Source organism: Sturnira hondurensis, unplaced genomic scaffold (assembly GCF_014824575.4).
Source record: "Sturnira hondurensis isolate 20B ecotype Veracruz unplaced genomic scaffold, ASM1482457v3 Scaffold0010600, whole genome shotgun sequence".
Lineage (NCBI taxonomy): Eukaryota > Metazoa > Chordata > Mammalia > Chiroptera > Phyllostomidae > Sturnira > Sturnira hondurensis.
The window spans coordinates 806675-827544 of NW_028083231.1; the positions used below are offsets into that span (position 1 = coordinate 806675).

The 20870-nt window shown below is 39.9% G+C and overlaps 1 protein-coding gene across 1 annotated transcript in view; it reads right to left on the minus strand.

Moving 5' to 3' along the window:
• The window catches only part of AFF2 (ALF transcription elongation factor 2), a 102152-nt gene that overhangs the window by 30254 nt on the left and 51028 nt on the right, over positions 1-20870 (minus strand). Inside the window, exons 3-5 of the mRNA XM_037059276.1 lie at positions 7024-7183; positions 3859-4866; positions 1553-1674 (exon numbers count right to left, since the gene is read on the minus strand). Of these exons, the coding sequence (XP_036915171.1) occupies positions 1553-1674; positions 3859-4866; positions 7024-7183 (1290 nt within the window). The remainder of the gene's footprint in view (positions 1-1552; positions 1675-3858; positions 4867-7023; positions 7184-20870) is intronic.

Consider the following 20870-nt stretch of genomic DNA (forward strand, 5'->3'; position numbering starts at 1 on the left):
ATATTTGATCATCTCTCTTCCATGAAATGGAAATAGTGACAGGTCACTGAGTTGCTTGATGAGAGGTACCTTAGTGACAGGTCACTGGGTAGCAAGGAGGACTGGCTGGTGGCGTGGTGATTCTCCACTGTCCTCTTCCTTTTTCCTTTTGCCTTTAGGTGGCCTGAAATGGTCATAGCCTGGAAACTGTCACTGCAGTTGTTTCTCCTTGGAAGATGACCATGTTTAGCCACTGGGGAAGAAGCATGTTTCCCCACATGACTGGCTCACTCTGGGGTGAAGAGCATTAGCTTGCTCTGTTGTAAGGGTTTCTAGTTCTAAGAACTACAAGTATGTGAAGAGATGCTTCAGATCAAAGTTATACTAGGGAATACAGACACAGTTCACAAAGAACTGTGGATCTTTCAGGAGAGAGGAAGCTCAGGGCCCACATTACTTTGTTATATTGAATGGATCTAATTGTAGCTGTGCTTTTTCTACCTTTCATCTCAAAACAACAAGGATCCAAACAAATGTAAGCCACGAATTTCTTTCTGACATCTTCTCTGTGGCAGACTTATGCTATATCACTGACTTTAAACAATAATCTGTAAAATCAATTGTTAGCAGCAATTGATTTGCTAATGATTAGCTAGATTGTCTCCTCTGCCCTGGGCTGCTAATAAGCTCCAAAACTGGTATTTGATGGAACTAATCTCTAATGTTGAATAAATTTATGGCAATAATTATCCAGGCAGAATGGTTCTAGTAACTGACATGATCGTTAAGTGATATTTGTAAGACACAAGAATGCAGTCACAATCCTTGGTAGAAAAAGAGAGGGAAGAAATTCTCTAGGGAAGGCTGAGGCTTAACAGTGAGGAGGAAACAAAGAGACCTCCTACCTGACTCTGAAACCTTCCACAAAGAGGGAGACAGTTGAAGAAGTGACAACTGGTTAGAATCAACCTATTGATTCCTAGCTAGCTTTCCCCAACACAGAACTGCCAAGGGAGGGGCACTTCCAGATAGCTCATCTCCCTGATCCTCCTGGACTTGTCATTCCCCTGGCCTCTGAGGAGTTCAGGATGTAGCAACTGATCTTCAAGCTTTATATTAAAGTTAAACAATGACACCACACAGGAAGCAGCAGCTGGGTCATCCTGTCAAGGCCAAGGGGTTGCTTTCCAGGGAAATTGTTTAACCACCATCATAACTGGAAATTGTCCTGAATCAAGTGATCTGGTTCAAGTCATAGGTGTCTCTTGATGCTGCCCACTTACTTCCTTTTAACTTTCATTTAATGATAGAAGTTCATGTTGACCAAACAGAATGGTTGTCACTCTGAGTTAGGGCAAGGAAATGTTGCTAAACAGCTCATGGTGCCACCCCAAATCTGGTAACTTCTATTTCACCCCTTAGCCTCCTCTTGTTAGACCAGGAGGAGCAACCAGGACTGGACTGAACAACTTTGGTTTTCTACCTAATATTCCTCTGAGACAAGAACTCCTAAAAGGTGATTGTTTAAATGCCCAAACAATAGAAGTATCACACAAAGACAGGGAAAGCTCACTCTTTAGTGCAGGGGGACGTGTGGGATGGAGCTGGAGAGATGCAATGGGGAAGCAGGCAGATAGTGGTGGCCTCCTCCAGGTGTTGCTTCTTCTCAGGGATTTTCTCTGCAACTTCTGTTGGCTTTAATGGGGGGGAAATACAAAGTTTAAAATACATAGCACATGCAGATTTTTAAAACAGTAAGCACCTTTGATTAAGTGGAAAAAACAATTAGCCCTGCCTAATCTATTCCTGCCAAAAAGTTGGAATTTGAGATAATTGAGCTGTGATGTAAACCTCTAATTAAAGATTAGGTGTGTAAGGTAGCCCTGGCTGGCATAGCTCAGTAGATTGAGCGTGGGCCTGTGAGCCACACGATCATGGTTTGATTCCCAGTCAGGGCACATGCCTGGGTTGCAGGCCAGTTCCTAGCAGGGGACTCACGAGAGGCAACCATACATTGATACTTCTCTCCTTCTCTCCGTCCCTTCCCCTCTAAAGATAAATAAATAAAATCTTTAAAGATTAGGTGTGTAAGCTAAGTGGAGGCAGTCTGGCTTCCTCATCCAGGTGTCTGGGTAGTTAAAGGAAGCAGTGTTCCCATAGCCTAAGAGGGGCCTGATAACTAGTGTTCTCCAGTTGTAGCCTTGAGAATGGGTCTGATAAACTGTTCCTATAACACAAAGTGGACTTGCATGTGCAGAACTATGTTATGTTATATAATGTCCTGGCAGTTTTCTGGCTTTGTTACCCTCTAGTATTTAGACAAATAGGGACTCCCTGCTAGGGGGATGATGAGAGACATCAGGGGACACATAAGGGGACAGATGCCATGATGGGTGCTATGATAGGGAGCAAGGACCATGGACGTAGAAACATGCAGGAAGCTATGAAGCTTGCGGCGTGCATGGATCACCCACTAGTGAATAAAGGCATGGCAAATATCCCAATGGTTGCATGAATATTATTACATCTGCGTGAATACCATGGATCTGCTTGGCCTTGAAGGATCACAACATAGGGTGGCACAAGAATCTCATAGCAAAAGTAAAGATAATATATACTTTTCAGATACTTCTCCCATCAACAAATGAGTAATTTAGAAACTAACATTTCAACTCTAACACGGCATAAATCATGTCCAAGTAGCATGGGGATTTGGGGTAATGTATAAACATCACTTATACAATCAACCACATGCAAGGGAATTAATCATCTGCAAGGCACACATTTGGACATTTGCGTATGCTTGTTATGAAAGTACACTCTTTACCCCTAGTTGTACTGTTGTCTTCACTAAGAATGAAGAAAAAGTGAAAATACATGAATCCCAGACTTTGGTCCCTACTTTGGCATACTCTCATTGCATAAGCTGGTGCACAGCACAGAGCCTCTGCTTTGAATTGCTAGTGCTGAGTGAAGACTTAAATTATCCATGTAGTATACAATTCAGCAGTAAGGCTTGACCACAAGTAAGGGTATCCCTTAGTAAAGAATCTAAGCCATTTCTGATACTTTAAAAGTCTCTTTTGGGAAGGGACAGAAAAAATGGGAAAGTGTTAGAAACCTCCTTTCCAGACACTGTGGCAGCCATAAAAAATACTCTTCAAATCACCACAAGATGATGTTACTCTAAAAAAGTATCACAATGCCTGGAGTTACAACAGAATGAGTCTATTAGATACAAACTCACTTCCCTGTGTTTGGAATTGAAGAGGCCATTCTGCATTTCAACTTCTAATTATAATTTGTAGCCCTGGAATTCATCCCTAATCTCATGCAGGGAAGATTTTCACAAGTCAAGCTGGGCCACACAGGTCAGGGGACCCAACAAGCTGGGCAGAACATGTGTCTAGCAGGAGGAGGATAATCAAAGTGTAACTGGATTGTGGGGATGCTGATGTTTGTTCAGATAATCTAACAAGGCCCAGAGGATACATTTTAACTTTAGGAACACTTGGGTTCCTTGCTGCTATTGGGGCAGGGACTGTGGAGTAGTGGCCTATGAGTCCATGAAAGCAGGAGCTGCTTAAGGAGCTGACCCCAGGGACTGGCAGCCTGAGGAAGGAGACCTCTTTCATATTCTTCTTTCCTACACATCATAATCCCTCCTGGAACATATTGGATATTCTTGGTATTAGATACCAAGCCCTGATCATTACTAACATTTCCTCCTTAATCATGTAAAATACAGCATTTATCATGGAAAGCACCATTGCCTTCACCAAAAACTGCAATTCACTACATTTGAGTCGTTAAAAAGGAGACTCAAGATCAAATTAGCCACTACTATGATCAATTCGCAGCCAACATTAAAAAGCTTACCTTCTGCTTACGCTTGCCTTTAGGGGTAGCTTTTTCAACATTTGCCCCAGCAATCTGGCACTTGGGTTTTGAGGCAGTCTCCTTGTTTTCTGGCTTGGCTGGAGCTTCTTGGAGTGAGTTGTGGCCAGGCACTTGAGATAGTAAGTTGAGATCAATCTTCACCCAGAGATTTTTCAGATTCCCTTGCTCTTGTAGAGGGGATAGAAGCTCAGTTTGCCTGACAGGGATGGATGAAAAAGCTGGCTCCTCATTATTGATGAATAAATTGTTATTGCTGCTGTTACTGATTAAGGTGCTGAGAGTCAGGCTAGCACCACAGGCTTTCTTGGATTTGGCTAAACTGCCCCCAGGAGCAGTACAAAGAGGCAGAGCTTTGGTCTTCAGGGTTTCTTCCTGATCTGTGTTAGAATCAGATGTAGATGAATCTGTTTCAATGAATTCCCAGGACTTTGGGACAATTTTTCCAAACCCTGTATATTTCTTCTTCTCAGTGGCCAATGGTATATTAGACCTTGGTTCACTCCTAGGAACTGGTTTGTGGGCAGTAGCTCTGTTGTGGCTTCTTGGTACATCAGGAAGCTCCATACTTCCTTTTTCTTTGGGAGTGTTACTGCTAATATTTGGTTTGGGCCAAGTAAACCCATCAATTCTGGTATTCTTCTGGAACTTTTGGGGCCGTTTTTTCCCAATTGTCCTTTGAGAAGCTGTCTCAATAATTTCTGACAACTTATGCTTCAGAACTTTTGCTTCTGGAGTTTTCTGGGTGTGCTGTGGATGGGGTTTATCCCTGATGAGACTGAGGAGAGGCCTCTCTTTGGGTTCAGCCAGCACCTGGCTGGGGGTTGTCTTCACTTTGACCTGGACTTCCATTGGTTGGATGATTGCAGGAGGCACAGAAATTGTCTCCATGGTTGTCTCATTTTGGCCACAAATAAATGATTTGTTCTGGGGTGTCACTTTGTTAAGCCACTTATCCAACTGCCACTTATTGGTTGTGGGTGGCTCAGGCTACAGATTGAAAAACAGCAGCAAGAATGAATTTCACATCTGGGAAAGATTCAGGAGGACCCTCAGTATACTGGCTATTTGCTGGTAAAAACTTTGGATGTTAAGTGATTATTCACACATTTACAAATGCGCACACAAAATCCACATTAATCAAATTACCTAGAAAGCCAAATATGTGACAAACAAACCCCAATATACTTATTTAAACCAGTTTCCACTCTTCTTATACACTCTGGCAAGGAAGACAAAATTTATTCACAAAGAGGGTTTTTTTTTTTTTTTTGAGAGTGGATAGGGAGGTTTGGGAGGAAAACATGTTCCCGAAATCCTTTGGTGAGACTCATACTAAACCTTTCACCAGGAAACAGGTTTAATGACCTCTGGTCCTGAAATGAATGCAAGCAAGCCTCAAGTGCAATTCAAAAGAAAAGGCGTTCTTACTTTCCAGAGTGCCAGTGCCTCCTATATGATGCTATAATTCGCTGCAAAAAATAGGTCTTTTCTATTTTTACTGAAGGATGAGAAGATTTAACTTCTGAAAAACCACTGGACTTCCCTTGGTGTATGGGGACATATATGCTGGCATTAGCATCTGCTGTTAAGCCATGGAAATGATGCATACAATTCAGATGCTTGATTCCTAACTCTGAATTCTGCTGTTGAACTATATGAGCCATTATTTTTATTAGAATTGCTATGCATTTGAAAGTCATCATCTGAGGCTTATGGCACAAGCTAATAGAAGGTGACAGAATTAAAAATACTAATTAAATAAATTTTAAAAATACTTGAGTAGCTGTGATTCCAACCTGTACAAGGTAATGGGTTCAGGAAATTGTATTGGCTGCCATGTTGGCAGGATAGCTCTGCCTTTAAGGGCACCAGCTCTGGTAACAGAGCCTGGTTTTAGTCTTGGCTCTGTCATCACCTATCTATGAGATCTTGTGAAAGTTCTTTCTTAATTGCCCAGAATCTTATTCTCTCATCTGTAAAATGGGGATAGTAATAGCAAGGATCTCAAAAGTTATTTTTATGAGGATGAAATGAGTGAATGCAAGTCAAGAGCTTCTCAAACTACTGACACATCATACAAGTTCAAAAAGCACTAGCTATTATTAATAGTAGTAATATTGCTGCTGCATCTTCTATTAATTTTTTCTGATTTTTGAAAAAACATGTGTAAAGAGCTTGCTCCACAGGGTTTAGGATTGGGGGAACTGAGGATCTCTCCTGGACTCAAAGAGGATGGGAAGGAAAAGGCATATTCTTTCACTTCAAAATTATCATTTTAGCATTTTATGGACCTGTGTTGAGTGTTTTTATGAATTATTATCAAACACACTCATAGGATGCAACTGATTTTTTTAAATTGACCTTTCAACCATCACACTTCTTGTGTCTTAATTTCCAAGTGGCAATTCATTGCTTCATCCTAGAGTAAGGAGGCATGGTGTTCCCAGGGTTAGAAGTGGGTCTTCACCAGTTCTCTAGAAAGACAAGTTGCTAGACCAGTTATTACCATTTCAGTTTACACGTGAGGATGCTTGAAGCCTCAAACTAGGTGAATCATACAGCAAGTCAGTCACATAGCAAGAAGTTTGCCTGTTAGAGACTGTGTGAATATGTTTTTGTTTTTAAAAATATTTTGTTTTTGTTCTATTACAGTTGTCCTAATTTTTCTGCCTTTGCTCTCCTCCACCTAGCCCACCGCCTTCTCCCACAGTCAATCCCCACATTGTTTTAGAGGGAAAAATACTATCAAATACAGTGGCAACAGAATAAGTACAGTGGTACTTCTGTACTTATCGTTAATTCAGTCCGGAAATCATGACAAGTGCTAAAACCAACAAGTACTGAAAGATGAAGCATCTTCTATTCTGGGGTGCTGTCATTACTCATACAAGTTCTAGCAAGTGTGATGAGTTCTGAGCAACTGCTAAGCGCTGAAACATTTTTTTCATCAAAATACAACGAATAAAACGTTTGGCAAGTTCTGAAGCTGATAAGTACCCAGGTATGCCTGTTCCTGAACACTACTGTGAAGCATTTATTGTGCTAAAATAATTATTGTGTTGAAAGCGTGTGCATGTCTGTGTCTTTGGGGTGCTGCCTTGATGACAGGCAGATCATGCTTGCAGCACTAGCTACTTCGCCTACCTCTGGAGTGGTCGCACAAGGCAATGCATTGGATTCACTGTCCGTGGTGCTGTCTTCAGTGTCTGAGTCTGACTCTGAGCTGCTCTCTGAATCACTGGAGCTGACAAATCCCCCATTAGCTTGCACTTCAGGTGGGAGTTGAGGTGTCGCCAAGAGTGGGCTGAAAGAAAAATAACATTCATTTTCTTTTTTAGTCTCAAGCCATATGGAAGAGCCCAGTTCAGCATAAGGACCTATGATTTGGGGGACACAGGTAGAGTGGAGCATTCCATCTCAATTTACAAGTGGGAAAATGAGGCTTAGTGAGGGGCCCATGGTCAAAAGTTTCATTAAAGCTATGTCTATTTGTGTCCAAGTTCCTTGGGTTTGATTACACTGCCTTCTCATTCCACATAAAAACTGTAAGCCAAGGTTGCATGCACATACAGATGAACAGTACTGAATTCTTAATAGTCCTTTTTTTCCAGTTAATCTAATTTTTATTTTCTGTTGCCATGTATTTTATTTTTATTTTAAGTGTTATTCAAGTACAGTTTTCTGCATTTTACCCCCATCCCAGGCCACCCCCAGCCCTCCCCACCTCCCTTCCATTTTCACCCCATCATCTTATTGTCCATATGACCTTTATACTAGTTCCTGCAAACAGTTTGCTCTTTTCCTCAGAAATTCCCTCCCCTCTCCCCTCTGCTCACTGTCAGCCTGTTCTCAATTTCAGTGTCTTTGGTCATATTTTGCTTGTATGTTTGTTTTGTTGATTAGGTTTGTGTTAAAGGTGAGATTATATGGCATTTGTCTTTCACTGCCTGGCTTATTTCACTTAACATAATGATTTCCAGTTACATCCATGTTGTTGCAAAGGGTAGAAGCTCCTTCTTTCTTTCTGCTGCATAGAATTCCACTGTGTAAATGTACCACAGTTTTTGATCAATTCATTTACTGATGGGCACCTAGGTTGCTTTCAGCACTTGGCTATTGTGAATTGTGCTTCTATGAACATTGGGGTGCATAGTTTCTTTTGCGTTGGTGTTTCAGGGTTCTTAGGGTATAATCCTAGCAGTGGAATTGGTGGGTCAAAAGGTAGTTCCATTTTTAGTTTTCTGAGGAAATTCCATACTGTTTTCCATAGTGGTTGTACCAGTCTGCAATCCCACCAAGAGTGCACTAGGGTTCCCTTTTCTCCACAATATCTCCCACATTTGCTTATTGCTTTGTTTATGATGGCCATTATGACCAGTGTGAAGGGGTATCTCATTGTAGTTTTAATTTACATTTCTCTGATAGCTAGCAATATTGAGCATCTTTTCGTGTGTCTCTGGACACTCTGTATGTCCTCCTTAGAGAAGTGTCTGTTCCACTCCTTTGCCTATTTTTTTTAACTTGGTTGCTTGTCTTCTTAGAGTGGAGTTGTGTGAGTTCTTTATATATTTTGGAGATCAAACCATTGTCTGAGGTATCATTGGAAAATATGTTATCCCATGTGGTTGGTTCTCTTTTTGTTTTAAAACTATTTTCTTTAGTTGTGCAGATGCTTTTTTAACTTGATGAGATCCCATTTGTTTATTCTTACCTTTATGTTCCTTGCTCTAGGGGACATATCAGTGAAAATATTGCTATGTGAAATATCTGAGATTTCCCTGCCTATGTTCTCCTCTAGGACTTTAATGGTGTCACAGCTTATATGTAAGTCTTTTATCCACCTTGAATTTATTTTTGTGTATGGTGTAAGTTGGTGCTCTAGTTTCATTTTTTTGCATGTAGCTGTCCAGGTCTCCCAATACCATTTGTCGAAGAGGCTATTTTTAGTTCATTTCATGTTGCTGTCCCCTTTGCCAAAAATTAATTGGCCACAGAGACTTGGGATAGTTCAGGGCTTTCTGTTGTGTTTCTTTCATCTATTTGTCTATTTTTATTCCAGTAGCAGGCCGTTTGATTACAGTGGTCTTGTAGTAGAGTTTGGTATCAGATATTGTGATCTCTGCTACTTTGCTTTTCTTTCTCAAAATTGCAGCAGCTACTTGGGGTAATTTATGATTCCATATAAATTTTTGTAGTGTTTGTTCTGTATCTGTGGAGTATGCCATTGGTACATTAATAGGTATTCCATTGAATCTGTGAATTGCTTTGAGTAGTATGGACATTTTAATGATGTTAATTCTTCTGATCTATGAACATGGTATATGTTTCCATTTGTTTGTGTCTTCCTTGATTTCTTTCTTCAGTGTTGTTCAGTTTTCTGAGTATAGGTCTTTTACACCCTTGGTAAGGTTTATTCCTTGGTACTTTATTTTTCTGTTGCTATAGCACATGAGATTTTTTTCTTGATTTCTGCTTCTGCTGTTTCATTGTTGGTATACAAAAATGCCTTATATTTCTGGATATTGGCTTTGTATCCTGCTGTGCTGCAGCCCGCTGCAGCAGGCGTCGTCACGAGGTGAGGCGAGGGACTAAAAAAAAATGGAGAGGACCATAGCTCTGCTGGCATATGGCGAATTTATTCAAGGAACAGCTGTCTTAAATACAAACTGTTAATGCCTAAAGCAAGACTGCAGGGAACTAGAAACAATGTTGTTTTTCAAAGTTCGAGCACTCCCTTAAGCTATCAAAAGGGCAAGAAGTTCTCATAACCATCTGGGAACATGACACCTGCGCCAGGGTCTTGTTGTGTCTTTCAAGGCTGGGAACTAGAAGGTTAGGAAAGTGTCAAGGTACCCGCCGGCTCCAGGGACCAGAAACCAAGTTCATCCACCATTCTCACAGTGGAGAACTCTGTCCTTGGTCCCATTATGGCCTGGCGGGCCCCCACACTGCTGTGTTGCCAAATTCATTTATTAGGTTGAGCAGGTTTTTGGCAGAGTCTACAGGATTTTCTAAGTACACTATCATGTCATCTGAAAACATTGACAGTTTTGTTTCCTCCTTTCCAATTTGGGTGCATTTTATTTCCTTTTCTTGTCTGATTGCTGTGGCTACAACTTCCAATACTATGTTGAATACAAGTGGTGAAAGTGGACAAGCTTGTCTTCTTCCTGACCTTAGTGGAAAAATTTTAGGTTTTGCCCACTGAGTATGATATTGGCTGTAGGTTTCTAATATATGGCCTTTATTATATTGAGGAATGCTCCTTCTATCCCCACTTTGCTGAGTGTTTTTATCAGAAATGGTTGATGTACCTTATCAAATGCTTTTACCACATCTATTCATATAATCGAGTGATTTTTGTCTTTGCTTTTGTTTATGTGATGTATTACATTTACTGAGTGGCAAATAATGTACCATCCTTGTATCCCTGAGATGAATCCCATTTGGTCATGGTGTATGATCTTTTTAATGTAATGTTGGATGCGGTTTGTCAATACTTTGTTGAGGATTTTAGGATCTATATTCATCAGTGATATTGGCCTGAAGCTTTTTTTTCTTTGTTGAGTCTTCATCTGGCTTAGGGATTAGGGAGATGCTTACTTCATAGAAAGAGTTTGGGACTCTTCTATCATTTTGGATTTTTTGGACTAGTCTGTGAAGGATAGCGGTTAGCTCTTCCTTAAATGCTTTGTAGAATCTTCTATGAAACTGTCTTGTCCAGGGCTTTTGTGTATTGGGAGTTCATTTATTACTGTTTTAATTTTGTCTGTGGTTATTGGTCTGTTCAGGCTTTCTGCCTCTTCTTCAATGAGTTTTGAAAGATTATATTTTCCTAGAATTTGTCCATTTCACCTAGGTTTTCAATTTTTTTGGCATACAGTTCTTCATAATAATTTCTTACAATCCTTTGTATTTCTGTGGTGTCAGTTGTAATCTCTCCTCTTTCATTTCTGATTGTGTTTATTTCTGTCCTCTCTCTTTTCTTGATGAGCCTGCTTAGAGGTGTGTTGATTTTGTTTATTTTTTTCAAAGAACCAGTTTCTGAATTCATTGATCCTTAGAATTGTGCTTTTAGTCTCTATGTAATTTAATACTTCTCTGATCTTGGTTATTTCCTTCCCTCTACTTGCTCTGGGTTGTCTTTGTTGCTATTCCTCGAGGTCTTGTATGTGTAGGGTTAGGTTGTTTGTTTGAAATGTTTCTATTTTTTGAGGTAGGCCTGCATCACTATAAAATTCCCTCTCAGGACTGCTTTTGCTGTGTCCCATAAATTTTGTGTTTTCAGTTCATTTTTGTTTGTTTTCAGGAACTTTTAAATTTCTTTTCCAATGTCATTCTTTACCTATTCATTGTTTAATAGCATGCTACTCAATCTCCATGATTCTGAGTGTTTTGATTTTTTTTCACTTGGGATTGGTTTCTAGTTTCAGTCCCTTGTGGTTGAGAAAATGCTTGATATGCTTTCAAAATTTTTTTGAGCTTTGTTTTGTGTCCTATTATGTGATCTATCTTTGAAGATGTTCCATGTCTATTTGAAGAGAATGTGCATTTAGCTTCTTTGGGATGAAAGGCTCTCTCTCTATATATATGTGTCAGTTAAGTCCATTTCCTCTAGAGTGTTGTTCAATGCCAGAATATCTTTATTGATATTTTATTTGCAAGATCTGTCCATTTTTGACAACGGGGTGTTAAAATCCCCTACTATAATTTTGTTGCTGTCAATATCTTTCTTAAAGTCCTTCAAGATTTTCTTTATGTATTTGGGTCTTCCTATGTTGGGTGCATATATATTTATAATTTTCAGGTGTTCTTGGTGGATTATTTCCTTGTATATTATGAAGTGACCTTCTGGGTCTCTTTTTATGGCTCTTTCTTTGAAGTCTATTTTTGTCTAATATGAATATTGGTAACTCAGCTTTTTTTCCCTATCTGTTTGCTTGGAAAATTTGTTTCCAGCCCTTCACTTTCAAACTCTGTAGGTCTTTTGTCCTGAGGTAGGTCTCTTGTGGGCAGCATATGTGTGGGCCATGCTTTCTTATCCATTCAGCTATTCTATGTCTTTTGATTGGAGCACTTAATCCATTTATGTTTAAGGTTATTATTGATAAGTACTGATTCATTGCTATTTTTTGTACCTGTGTTTCTCTCTTTCTCTTCCTTTCTTTCCTTAAAGCAGTCCCTTTAGCATCTCTTGTAGAGCTGGTTTGGTGGAGGTGTATTTTTCAGACTTCTTTTTTCTCTGGGAAGCTCCTTGTTTTGGTCCTCTATCTTGATTGGGAGGCTTGCTGAGTAATGTAGCCATGGTTGCAGGTCTCTGGTTTTTATTATTTGGAATATTTTTTCCATTCTCTCCTGTCTTGGAGTATTTCCACCGAGAAATCAGCTGCTAACCTTACTGGGTCTCTCCTGTATGTTACGTCTTGTTTCTACCTTGCTGCTTTTAACATTTTCTTTTTGTCTTGGAATTTCGCTATTTTAATTATGATGTGTCTTGGAGTGGACCTCTTTGTGTTCTTCTTGATTGGGACTCTATGTTTCCTGAATTTGTGTGACATTTTTTCTCATCACATTAGGGAAATTTTCCATCATTACTTTTTCAAACAAGTTTTCTATCCCTTGCTCTTCTCTTTCTGGTATCCCTATTATGTAGATATTGTTAGGTTTCATGTTGCCTTGCATTTCCCTTAATCCCTCTTCATTCTTCCTGAGCCTCTTTTCCCTTTCTTGCTCTTTCTGGGTGTTTTTTTTTCCTACCTTGTCCTCTGGCTCACTCATCCTATCCTCTGCTTCATGGAGCCTGCTTTTGATTCCCTCTACTGTGTTCTTCAGTTCAGAAATTGTATTCTTCATTTCCTCTTGGCCCTTGTTGATAGATTCTATTTCTTTTTCATGTTGATATAGTGTGTAGTTAGTTCATTGTTGTTTGCCTGTAGTTTCTGGTAGCTTGTTGTGAGCTCATTGAGCTTCCTGATAACCATTCTTTGAACTCAATATCTGATAGTTGAGTTGCCTCTATTTTATTTAGCATTCTTTCTGAGGCTTCCACCTTTCCTTTAATTTGGGGATTTTTTCTTTGTCTTCCCATTGTTTGTGAGACTTCTTTTTAGCCTCTGCTTCTTAAAATGATCTAGTCTGACTCCCTGGGTTTATGGTGTAAACTGCTATGGTAGAAGACCTGTGAGATTCAGCAGCACAGTCTCCTTAATCTCCTGAGCTTGCTGGTCTTGGGTTGTCATTTATATTGGGTCTCCATATGTCTTTGGGTTTTTATTGTTGGGTCATTCTTGGCTTGTTCCTTCCCTACAGCTGGTTAACTGAGGATCACTGCACCCACCATGTCTTGTATTCTGCTGTGCAGGTGTTTACAGGTTTTGTTGAAACTGATTCTTCTTCTGTGTCTACAGGGTTTTGAGGCTTCTCTCTTGTTCTTATTTAGTTGTGGGTAATTTCTCCACCTTTTTGTTGTATTTCCAGATCTGTCCTGGATTTAGGTTAGTGTGGCTTTCCCTCCCTCCTTCGCCTTCTTTCATTGTTATCTGTTGGTAGTTCCTTTGTTGGTGGGTTTCCTCTTACAGCAGGTGTGTAGCACTTACTGGTGTTTAGCACTCCCATCTTGCAAGTTCTCTGGAGTAGCAAATTGACATTTGTTTCACTGTCTCTATTGTTGGGATGACCCCTGCTGGGTCTAACTCTTGTCTTTTCTCTGCTCCAAGTATTATTGTCTTACTGTCTGATTTTTTAATGTACTCTATAATTTTTGGCCTCCAATTTTTATATATTCTGGAACACTGTTGGCTGTTCACTCTGTTCCTCAGAAGATCAGCTCGGTGTTTCGCCCATGCACTGGGGGAAGTGGATGTTGCTTCCACCTATCCCACCGCTATCTTCTATCTTTTGTTGCCATGTTTTTCAGAAGCCCATAAGTTTGTCGAGGAATTTTGATCTTAGTATATACACAATACAGTCCAGGAACTAAGAAGGGGTGAGTTCAGTCCTCATTTAATCAGAGGAAACTAAGATCCAGAGAGGGGTGCTGCTTACCTCTGTCTCATAGCTAGTTAGAAAAGTGACTACAACTATACCCTCCCAGTTCCCTCAACAGCAGAGGCTGTGTAAGGCATATACACTTCAGGTTCCCAGTTCCAAGCACCCAGAATCTAGCATCAGGGTTACCAGAGTCGACTGTATGGATAAGCAAATGAGAAGATGTACTTCTCTGCCTCCGCCACCATAATGTTTTGTAAACTATTTTTAAACACTTTCCAGGAGGTATGATCATATAGGACTAAACACCATTAACTACTGATTTTAAATTTGTAAAGCTGACCAAGCACAACTTTTGAAAGTTGATACAATTTGCCACTCTGCCTTTATTGACAATCAATACTCTTGCTGCCCTGTATTCCTATGTATTACAACCCAATAAAAGCCCCTGGAGGAAGGGGTTCAAGGCCTTTTCCCCCTGAGAAACTGGCTACTGCTAATGGCCTTTTTCCTCTGGGAAACTGGCCACTTCTCCCCAAGCCGATCATATCATGTCTCAGTCATGTTTAGTCTTATCTGTGGTACATGGGGGGACTTGCAATGAAAGTCGCTCCTACATATATGGAACCATGAACAACCCTGAATAGCTGCTGCAATTGTGGCAAAGAAGAACAAAGTAAGAGGGATCACAATACCTGATACCAAACTGTATTACAAGGCCACTGTAATCAAAACAGCCTGGTACTGGCATAAAAACAGGCACATAGACCAATGGAACAGAACAGAGAGCCCAGAAATAAACCCAGGTCTCTATGGTCAATTAATATTCGACAATGGGGGCAGCAACATAAAATGAAGTAAAATTAGCCTCTTCAACAAATGGTGTTGGGAGAACTGGACAGCTACATACAAAAAAATGAAACTCGAGCACCAACTTATACCATACACCAAAGTAAATTCAAGGTGGATAAAAGAGTTAAATATAAGCTGTGACACCATTAAAGTCCCAGAGGAGAACATAGGCAGAAAAATCTCAGATATTCTACATAGCAACATTTTTACTGATATGTCCCCTAGAGCAAGGGACATAAAGGAAATAATAAACAAATGGGATCTCATCAAAATTAAAAAAACAAAACAAACTTCTGTGTGGCAAAAGAAAACAGTATTAAACAAAAAAAGAGAACCAACTGTATGGGAAAACATATTTGCCAATGATACCTTAGATAAGGGTTTAATCTTCAAAATATACAAAAACTAAAACTTTTTCATTAAGATCAGGAACAAGAGGAAGGCGTCTGCTTTCACCACTCTTATTCAATATAGTACTGGGAGTTTTAACCACAGTGATTAGTCAAAAAAAGAAAAGAAAAGAAAGAGAAAGAAAGAAAGAAGAAACAAAAGACATTCAAATTGGAAATGGAGATGTAAAAATGTCATTACTTCCAGATGACATTGACAGACCTAGGTGGGCCTAGGAGGAATGGAAAAATACCAGGTAAGAAAATGGTACCATGGGAAACTGTACTGTGGGAAACTGCCTGCTGACCCTACTCAGGACAAACAGATGCCTTGCTAAGATTAGGGTCTGGAGTCAGCTTATCTGGCATAACAGGATGCAGCTTTAATTTGAGTCTGACAAGATGTATCAGGAATGGTCAGCAGAAATGATACCCAGCAACCAGCTCTAGCCAATCAGACTCTGACCCCCAACCAGTTACCATTTACGGGTTTTTGTGCTTAAAAACCCTGACCTAAGAACAACAGAGGGAGTCTCAACCTCCCTTGGTTGGCTGCACTTTCCCTCTTATTCCCCGCTAGTAAACCCTGCTCCTTAGCTCACTGTGTCCATTGGTTTCTTTTTTTCCTTTTTTTAAAAAAAATATTTATTTATTTATCTTTAGAGGGAAGGGAAGGAGAGAGGAAGAGAAACATCAATGTATGGTTGCTTCTCGTGCATCCCTTGCTGGGAACTGGGCCCTGCTGGGAACTGGCCTGCAATCCAGGCATGTGCCCTGACTGGGAATCGAACCATGATCTGGTTCGCAGGCCGGTGCTCAATCCACTGAGCTACACCAGCCAGGGCTCCATCCAGTTTCTTGAGTGAATTTGACCTAACAAACAAGATAATGTACATAGAAATTCCATAGTCTCCACCAAAAAAAAATAAGTCATTTTGGCAAAGTACCTGTATACAAAGTCAATATTCAGAAATCTATGGCATTCTTGTACAACAATGAATTAGCAGAAAGAGAAACTAAGAAAAATATCCCATTTACTAGCAAAGAGAAAAGCAAAGTACTTAGTAATAAATTTAACCAAGTATGTAAAATACCTGTATTTGGAAAACTATAAAACACTGAAGAAAAAAATGAGGAAGATATAAATGGAAGCATATACTGTGTTCATAGATTGAAAGAATTAACACTATTAAAATGTCCATACTACCCAAAGCAATCTATAGCTTCAATGCAATTCTTATTAAAATATCAATGACATATTTCACAGATAGAGAACAAATATTCCAAAAATTTATATGGAACTATAAAGGACCTTGAATAGCCTGTGCAATCTTGGGAAAAAGAATAAAGTTGCAGGGATCACAATACATGATATTAAACTTCAGTTGTCCCTTGCTATATCATGGTTCACTTATTGCAGCTTCACTGTATTGCGGGTTTAAACAATATATATGTCTAATTCTGTATCATGGAGTTTTCACTACATCATGGGATTTTGCAGTATTTAGGTATTTATATAATATTTATGACTAATTATTTTTGCCCAAAATTTAAAACAATATAAAAATATAAAAATGTTAATCCGAACATATTAAAAGAATATTAAATCAAAATAAAAATACAGTATGTATTTCATCAGCAGATGAATACCGTACTGTACACAGTGGAAATGCAGTATGCCACTATTGCAAGTGTAAGTTGGCCAACATGAGATTGTACATGGTACACTATTGGCTGATGGAATGGAAGGCGACCAACCACAGCACTGTGTTCTGTATCCTGGGTGCTGATTTTTTCAGTGACTGTAGCATCAGCCTGTTTACTCTCCTGCACTGTGCCCATATGTTCAGCATCTCTCCTTGTCCACTTCACATCAACGTCTGATCGCTGCATGTAGTGTTGCTCTGAGGCGTTGTATTTTTGTGAAATTTTCATAAAAGTTTGAATTTATTTCAAGCCCTATGATGCCACCCAAATGTTCTGCACCTTCTAAGGCTTCTGACAGTGAACCCAAGTGCCAGAGGAATATGCTTACCATAAAAGAAAAGGTGGAACTTCTCAACATGTTAAAGGAAGGCAAAAGCTACATGGCTGTAGGCTGCCATTACGGGATCAACAAATCTACTGTTCAATACATAAAGAAAGATGAGAAGAATATTAGGTCTACAGCAATAATAACTTTTAACAAGACTGCAAAGAGGGTTGTCACTTCCTGCAATAAGGTAATTGTGAGGATAGAGTCTGCATTGGCCCTGTGAATAAATAACTGTAGGAAGAAGAATATCTTGCTGGATACTAACACCATCCAGTTGAAGGCCAAGAAACTTTATGATAGTTTTGTGGAAAGCATGGACGTTCATGATAGTGACCAGTGTGAAGACGAGGAGGACGACACAGAAGCAGGACCATAGAGTCTTTCCCCCACAAGACCAACTCCATTCAATGACAGCAAGGTCTGGTTTGACAAATTTCAGAGATTCTTTGGAATCAAGAGTATTTCTCTGCATGGAGAAGCTGCCTCTGTGAATAAAAAGCAGCACCAGCAACTCCCCACAACTGTGTTCATCACTGGGATAAAGAGATCAGTTACACCTATGCCTTTAATGAAAATAGAAGTTAAGGCCCAGGGCAAAAATACTGCACAACCCGATGAAGCCCCTGATGAAGTGGTGCCTTCAGAAGAGCTGTAATGCTCTTCTTGGCTGTGCACTACATTCCTCTCATTGTCATCACCTTAATCGCCATCAGTACTGCACAGCTACATAATTCATGATATTCATCATTGAAGTTGTAGCATAATTCACTGGTGAGTACCTATATAGAATTTTATATATTGTTAAAATTACATAGGTTTAAGAGTGTAGAAAGTTTTTAAGAGCATATGAAGTGTCTATAAGAGCATAGGGAAGGTTAATAAGTGAGTGGAAAAGGTTTATAGGAGTGTGGGAAGGGCTTATAAAGCCTTAAAATATATATAAATAATAAAATAAATATGATGCTGCTACTCGACAGATTTTCACCTATTGTGGGGGTCTATGGAACATAACTCCCATAATAGGTGAAGGATCACTGTATACTACTGGAGGAGGAGGATGGTGATGATGTAGGTGGCAGCTGAGCCCCCTTGCTTGTGTACCCAACTGGGACACCTAGGTGATCTCCTGAAGAACAGAGTGAACAGCCCCCCCAAATCTCAGGTGATATGAAGTTAGGAAGCCTAAGTGTGCAGAGGACACTTAAAAATGGATAGTTAGGGAGTTTTGTAGGCCAATGGGAAGGTCCCTGGGCTTTGCCCTGGAGATGATGGCTGTGGCAGGAGCATTAAAGGAAAGCCCAGTCAGTGATAGCAGCCTAGCAGCTCCCTTCCCTCAAAGAATGAAGTCTCAGACCTATGCCAGGAGACACCTGGTCATGTAAAGTAGCTGAGGGGATAAAATGGCAGCAAGTGACATATAGCCAGCAATATACCCCAGCTGGGGTGGTGGTCAACAGCTGGGTCAGCACCAGAGAATTTGGGGAGCCAGTGACTCCTGGCTCTGGGAGAAGAGATGGGTAGTGACTGGCTGTGACACAGATAGACTCTGGACTGGTCAGAGTTGGACTGTGTGGAAAACCAGGTGATGGCTAGGTGCAGCAGCAGCACCCAAGGGGACTTTTTTCAAAACAGGAACTAAGCTGTCACGCAGGGATCTTGAGTGCACAGTGGCTGAGCCTGTAAAGAGTTTGGAGTGTGGGCATGATTTGCTCCCATTCAGGATTCCTCACAAGAGCTGTGATTCCTGCAGGGACCTCACAAGAGCTGTGGCCAGGCCAACAATGCAGGAGGACTATGGGCATGATTTGCTCCCACTCGGTGCAAATCACAGACTAGTCAAAGGGGTGAAAAAGAAGGTGGATTATCTGTGCCAGCCTAGCACAAATGCTGAGAGTACACAGTGCAGGCTGTACAGTGCCCTGAGGGTACTGTGGGCACCGCCTATGGTTAGTGTAGCTCAGACTGAGTCCCCATCCTTGGGGAACCACAGGAAAAGAAGAAAAAAACAACTCAGCCTCCTCTGCCTGCAGGATCCTGAAAGAACTGCAAAAGTGGCTTGACAGCTTTAAAATCAGCAGGAGCCTTTTTTTTCAAGGGCAAGACAACAAGACCTGGAACTGTGAGAAAACCAGAGAAGAATCCAAAAATGAGTCAGAAGCCTAACATCAACATCTAAGACAAATCATAGTTTGCTCTCCTTCAGAACTAGCATATTTTTGTCTTCTTTTCATCTAGTTTTTTGTTATGTTTGTTCATTTTTACTGTTTTTATTACTCTGCCTTTCATATTGAATTTTAATTTTTCTTCTTTCATAGTCCAAATAACTTGCTAATCTTGGTCTTCTACTTTTTAAAATTCAGATTATATATTTATTATCATACTATTGTTATTCCAATCCCACACAGAACTTTTCCCTGGTCTTAATTCATTTTGCCATCTTCCTAAAGTTTATTACTGTTGTAAACTTTATTTTCTTTCACACTACACCAAGTTTCTATCCCTTACTCTCATTATTTCTCCTCCATCTAACCTCTCATAAGCACTCTTCTTTCTTGAGTCAGCTCACATTCTTTTTCCCCTCTGATAAGAGTGTTATTTATTTTCTGTCTATTTAACAGTGGCTACTTTGGTGAAATACCATGATTACTGCTGTACTTCTCTGAAGAAGCACCTATTTGTCACTACTTGTTTGTACTTTAAATCCCACAGAATACTTTCCCTCTGGGTTACTCCATTTCACTTTCACTCTGCTCCTGGTTAATTGAGTGAAAAATTTTATTTCATTGTTTTCACTCTCCTTTTTTTTCTCCCTACCTCAACCTGGGCTCTACTCTTTTCCCTTATTAGTTTCTTTCTCCCATGCTCTCACAATCATTTCTCTTTACTATAAACATCCCATATTCATTTTTCAGTTTGCTACAATATTCTTATTGCTGTTCAACCTTTACGAAACTTCATCCAGCTGTTGTTTCTGTCAACTCTGCTGTATTTTTTAAATATTTTATTTATTTATTTTTAGATAGAGGGGAAGGGAGGGAGGGAAAGGGAGGTCTCCTACTGGGGACCTGGCCCACAACTCAGGCATGTGCCCTGACTAGGAATCAAACTGGCGACTCCTTGGTTCACGGCTTGTGCTCAATCCACTGAGCTACACCAGCCAGGGTTCATTGTGCTTTTAATTTGCACTTCTTTGATGGCTTGTGATGCTGAGCATTCTTTGATACATCTCTGGGCCCTCTGTATGTGCTCCCTGGAGAAGTGTCTGTTCAAGTTGTTTGTTCATTTTTTAATCTTTTTTTTTGTCTTCCTGGAGTGGAGTCATGTGAGTTCTTTATATATTTTGGAGATCAAACACTTGTCCAAGGTATCATTGGCAAATATGTTTCCCATACAGTTGGTTCTCTTTTCATTTTAATGCTGTTTTCTTTAGCCATGCAGGAGCTTTTTATTTTGACCAGATCCTATTTGTTTATTCTTTCCTTTATGTTCCTTGCTCTAGGGGACATATAAGTGAAAACATTTCTTCATGGAATATCTGAGATTTTCCTGCCTAAGTTCTGCTCTAGGACTTTTATGGTGTCATGACTTATTTTTAAGTCTTTCATCCACCTGGACTTTATTTTTGTATGGTGTAAGTTGGTGGCCATTTCATTTTCTTTCCTGTTGCTGTAAAGATCTCCCAATGTCATTTTTTGAAGAGGCTATTTTTATTCCATTTTATTCTCTTG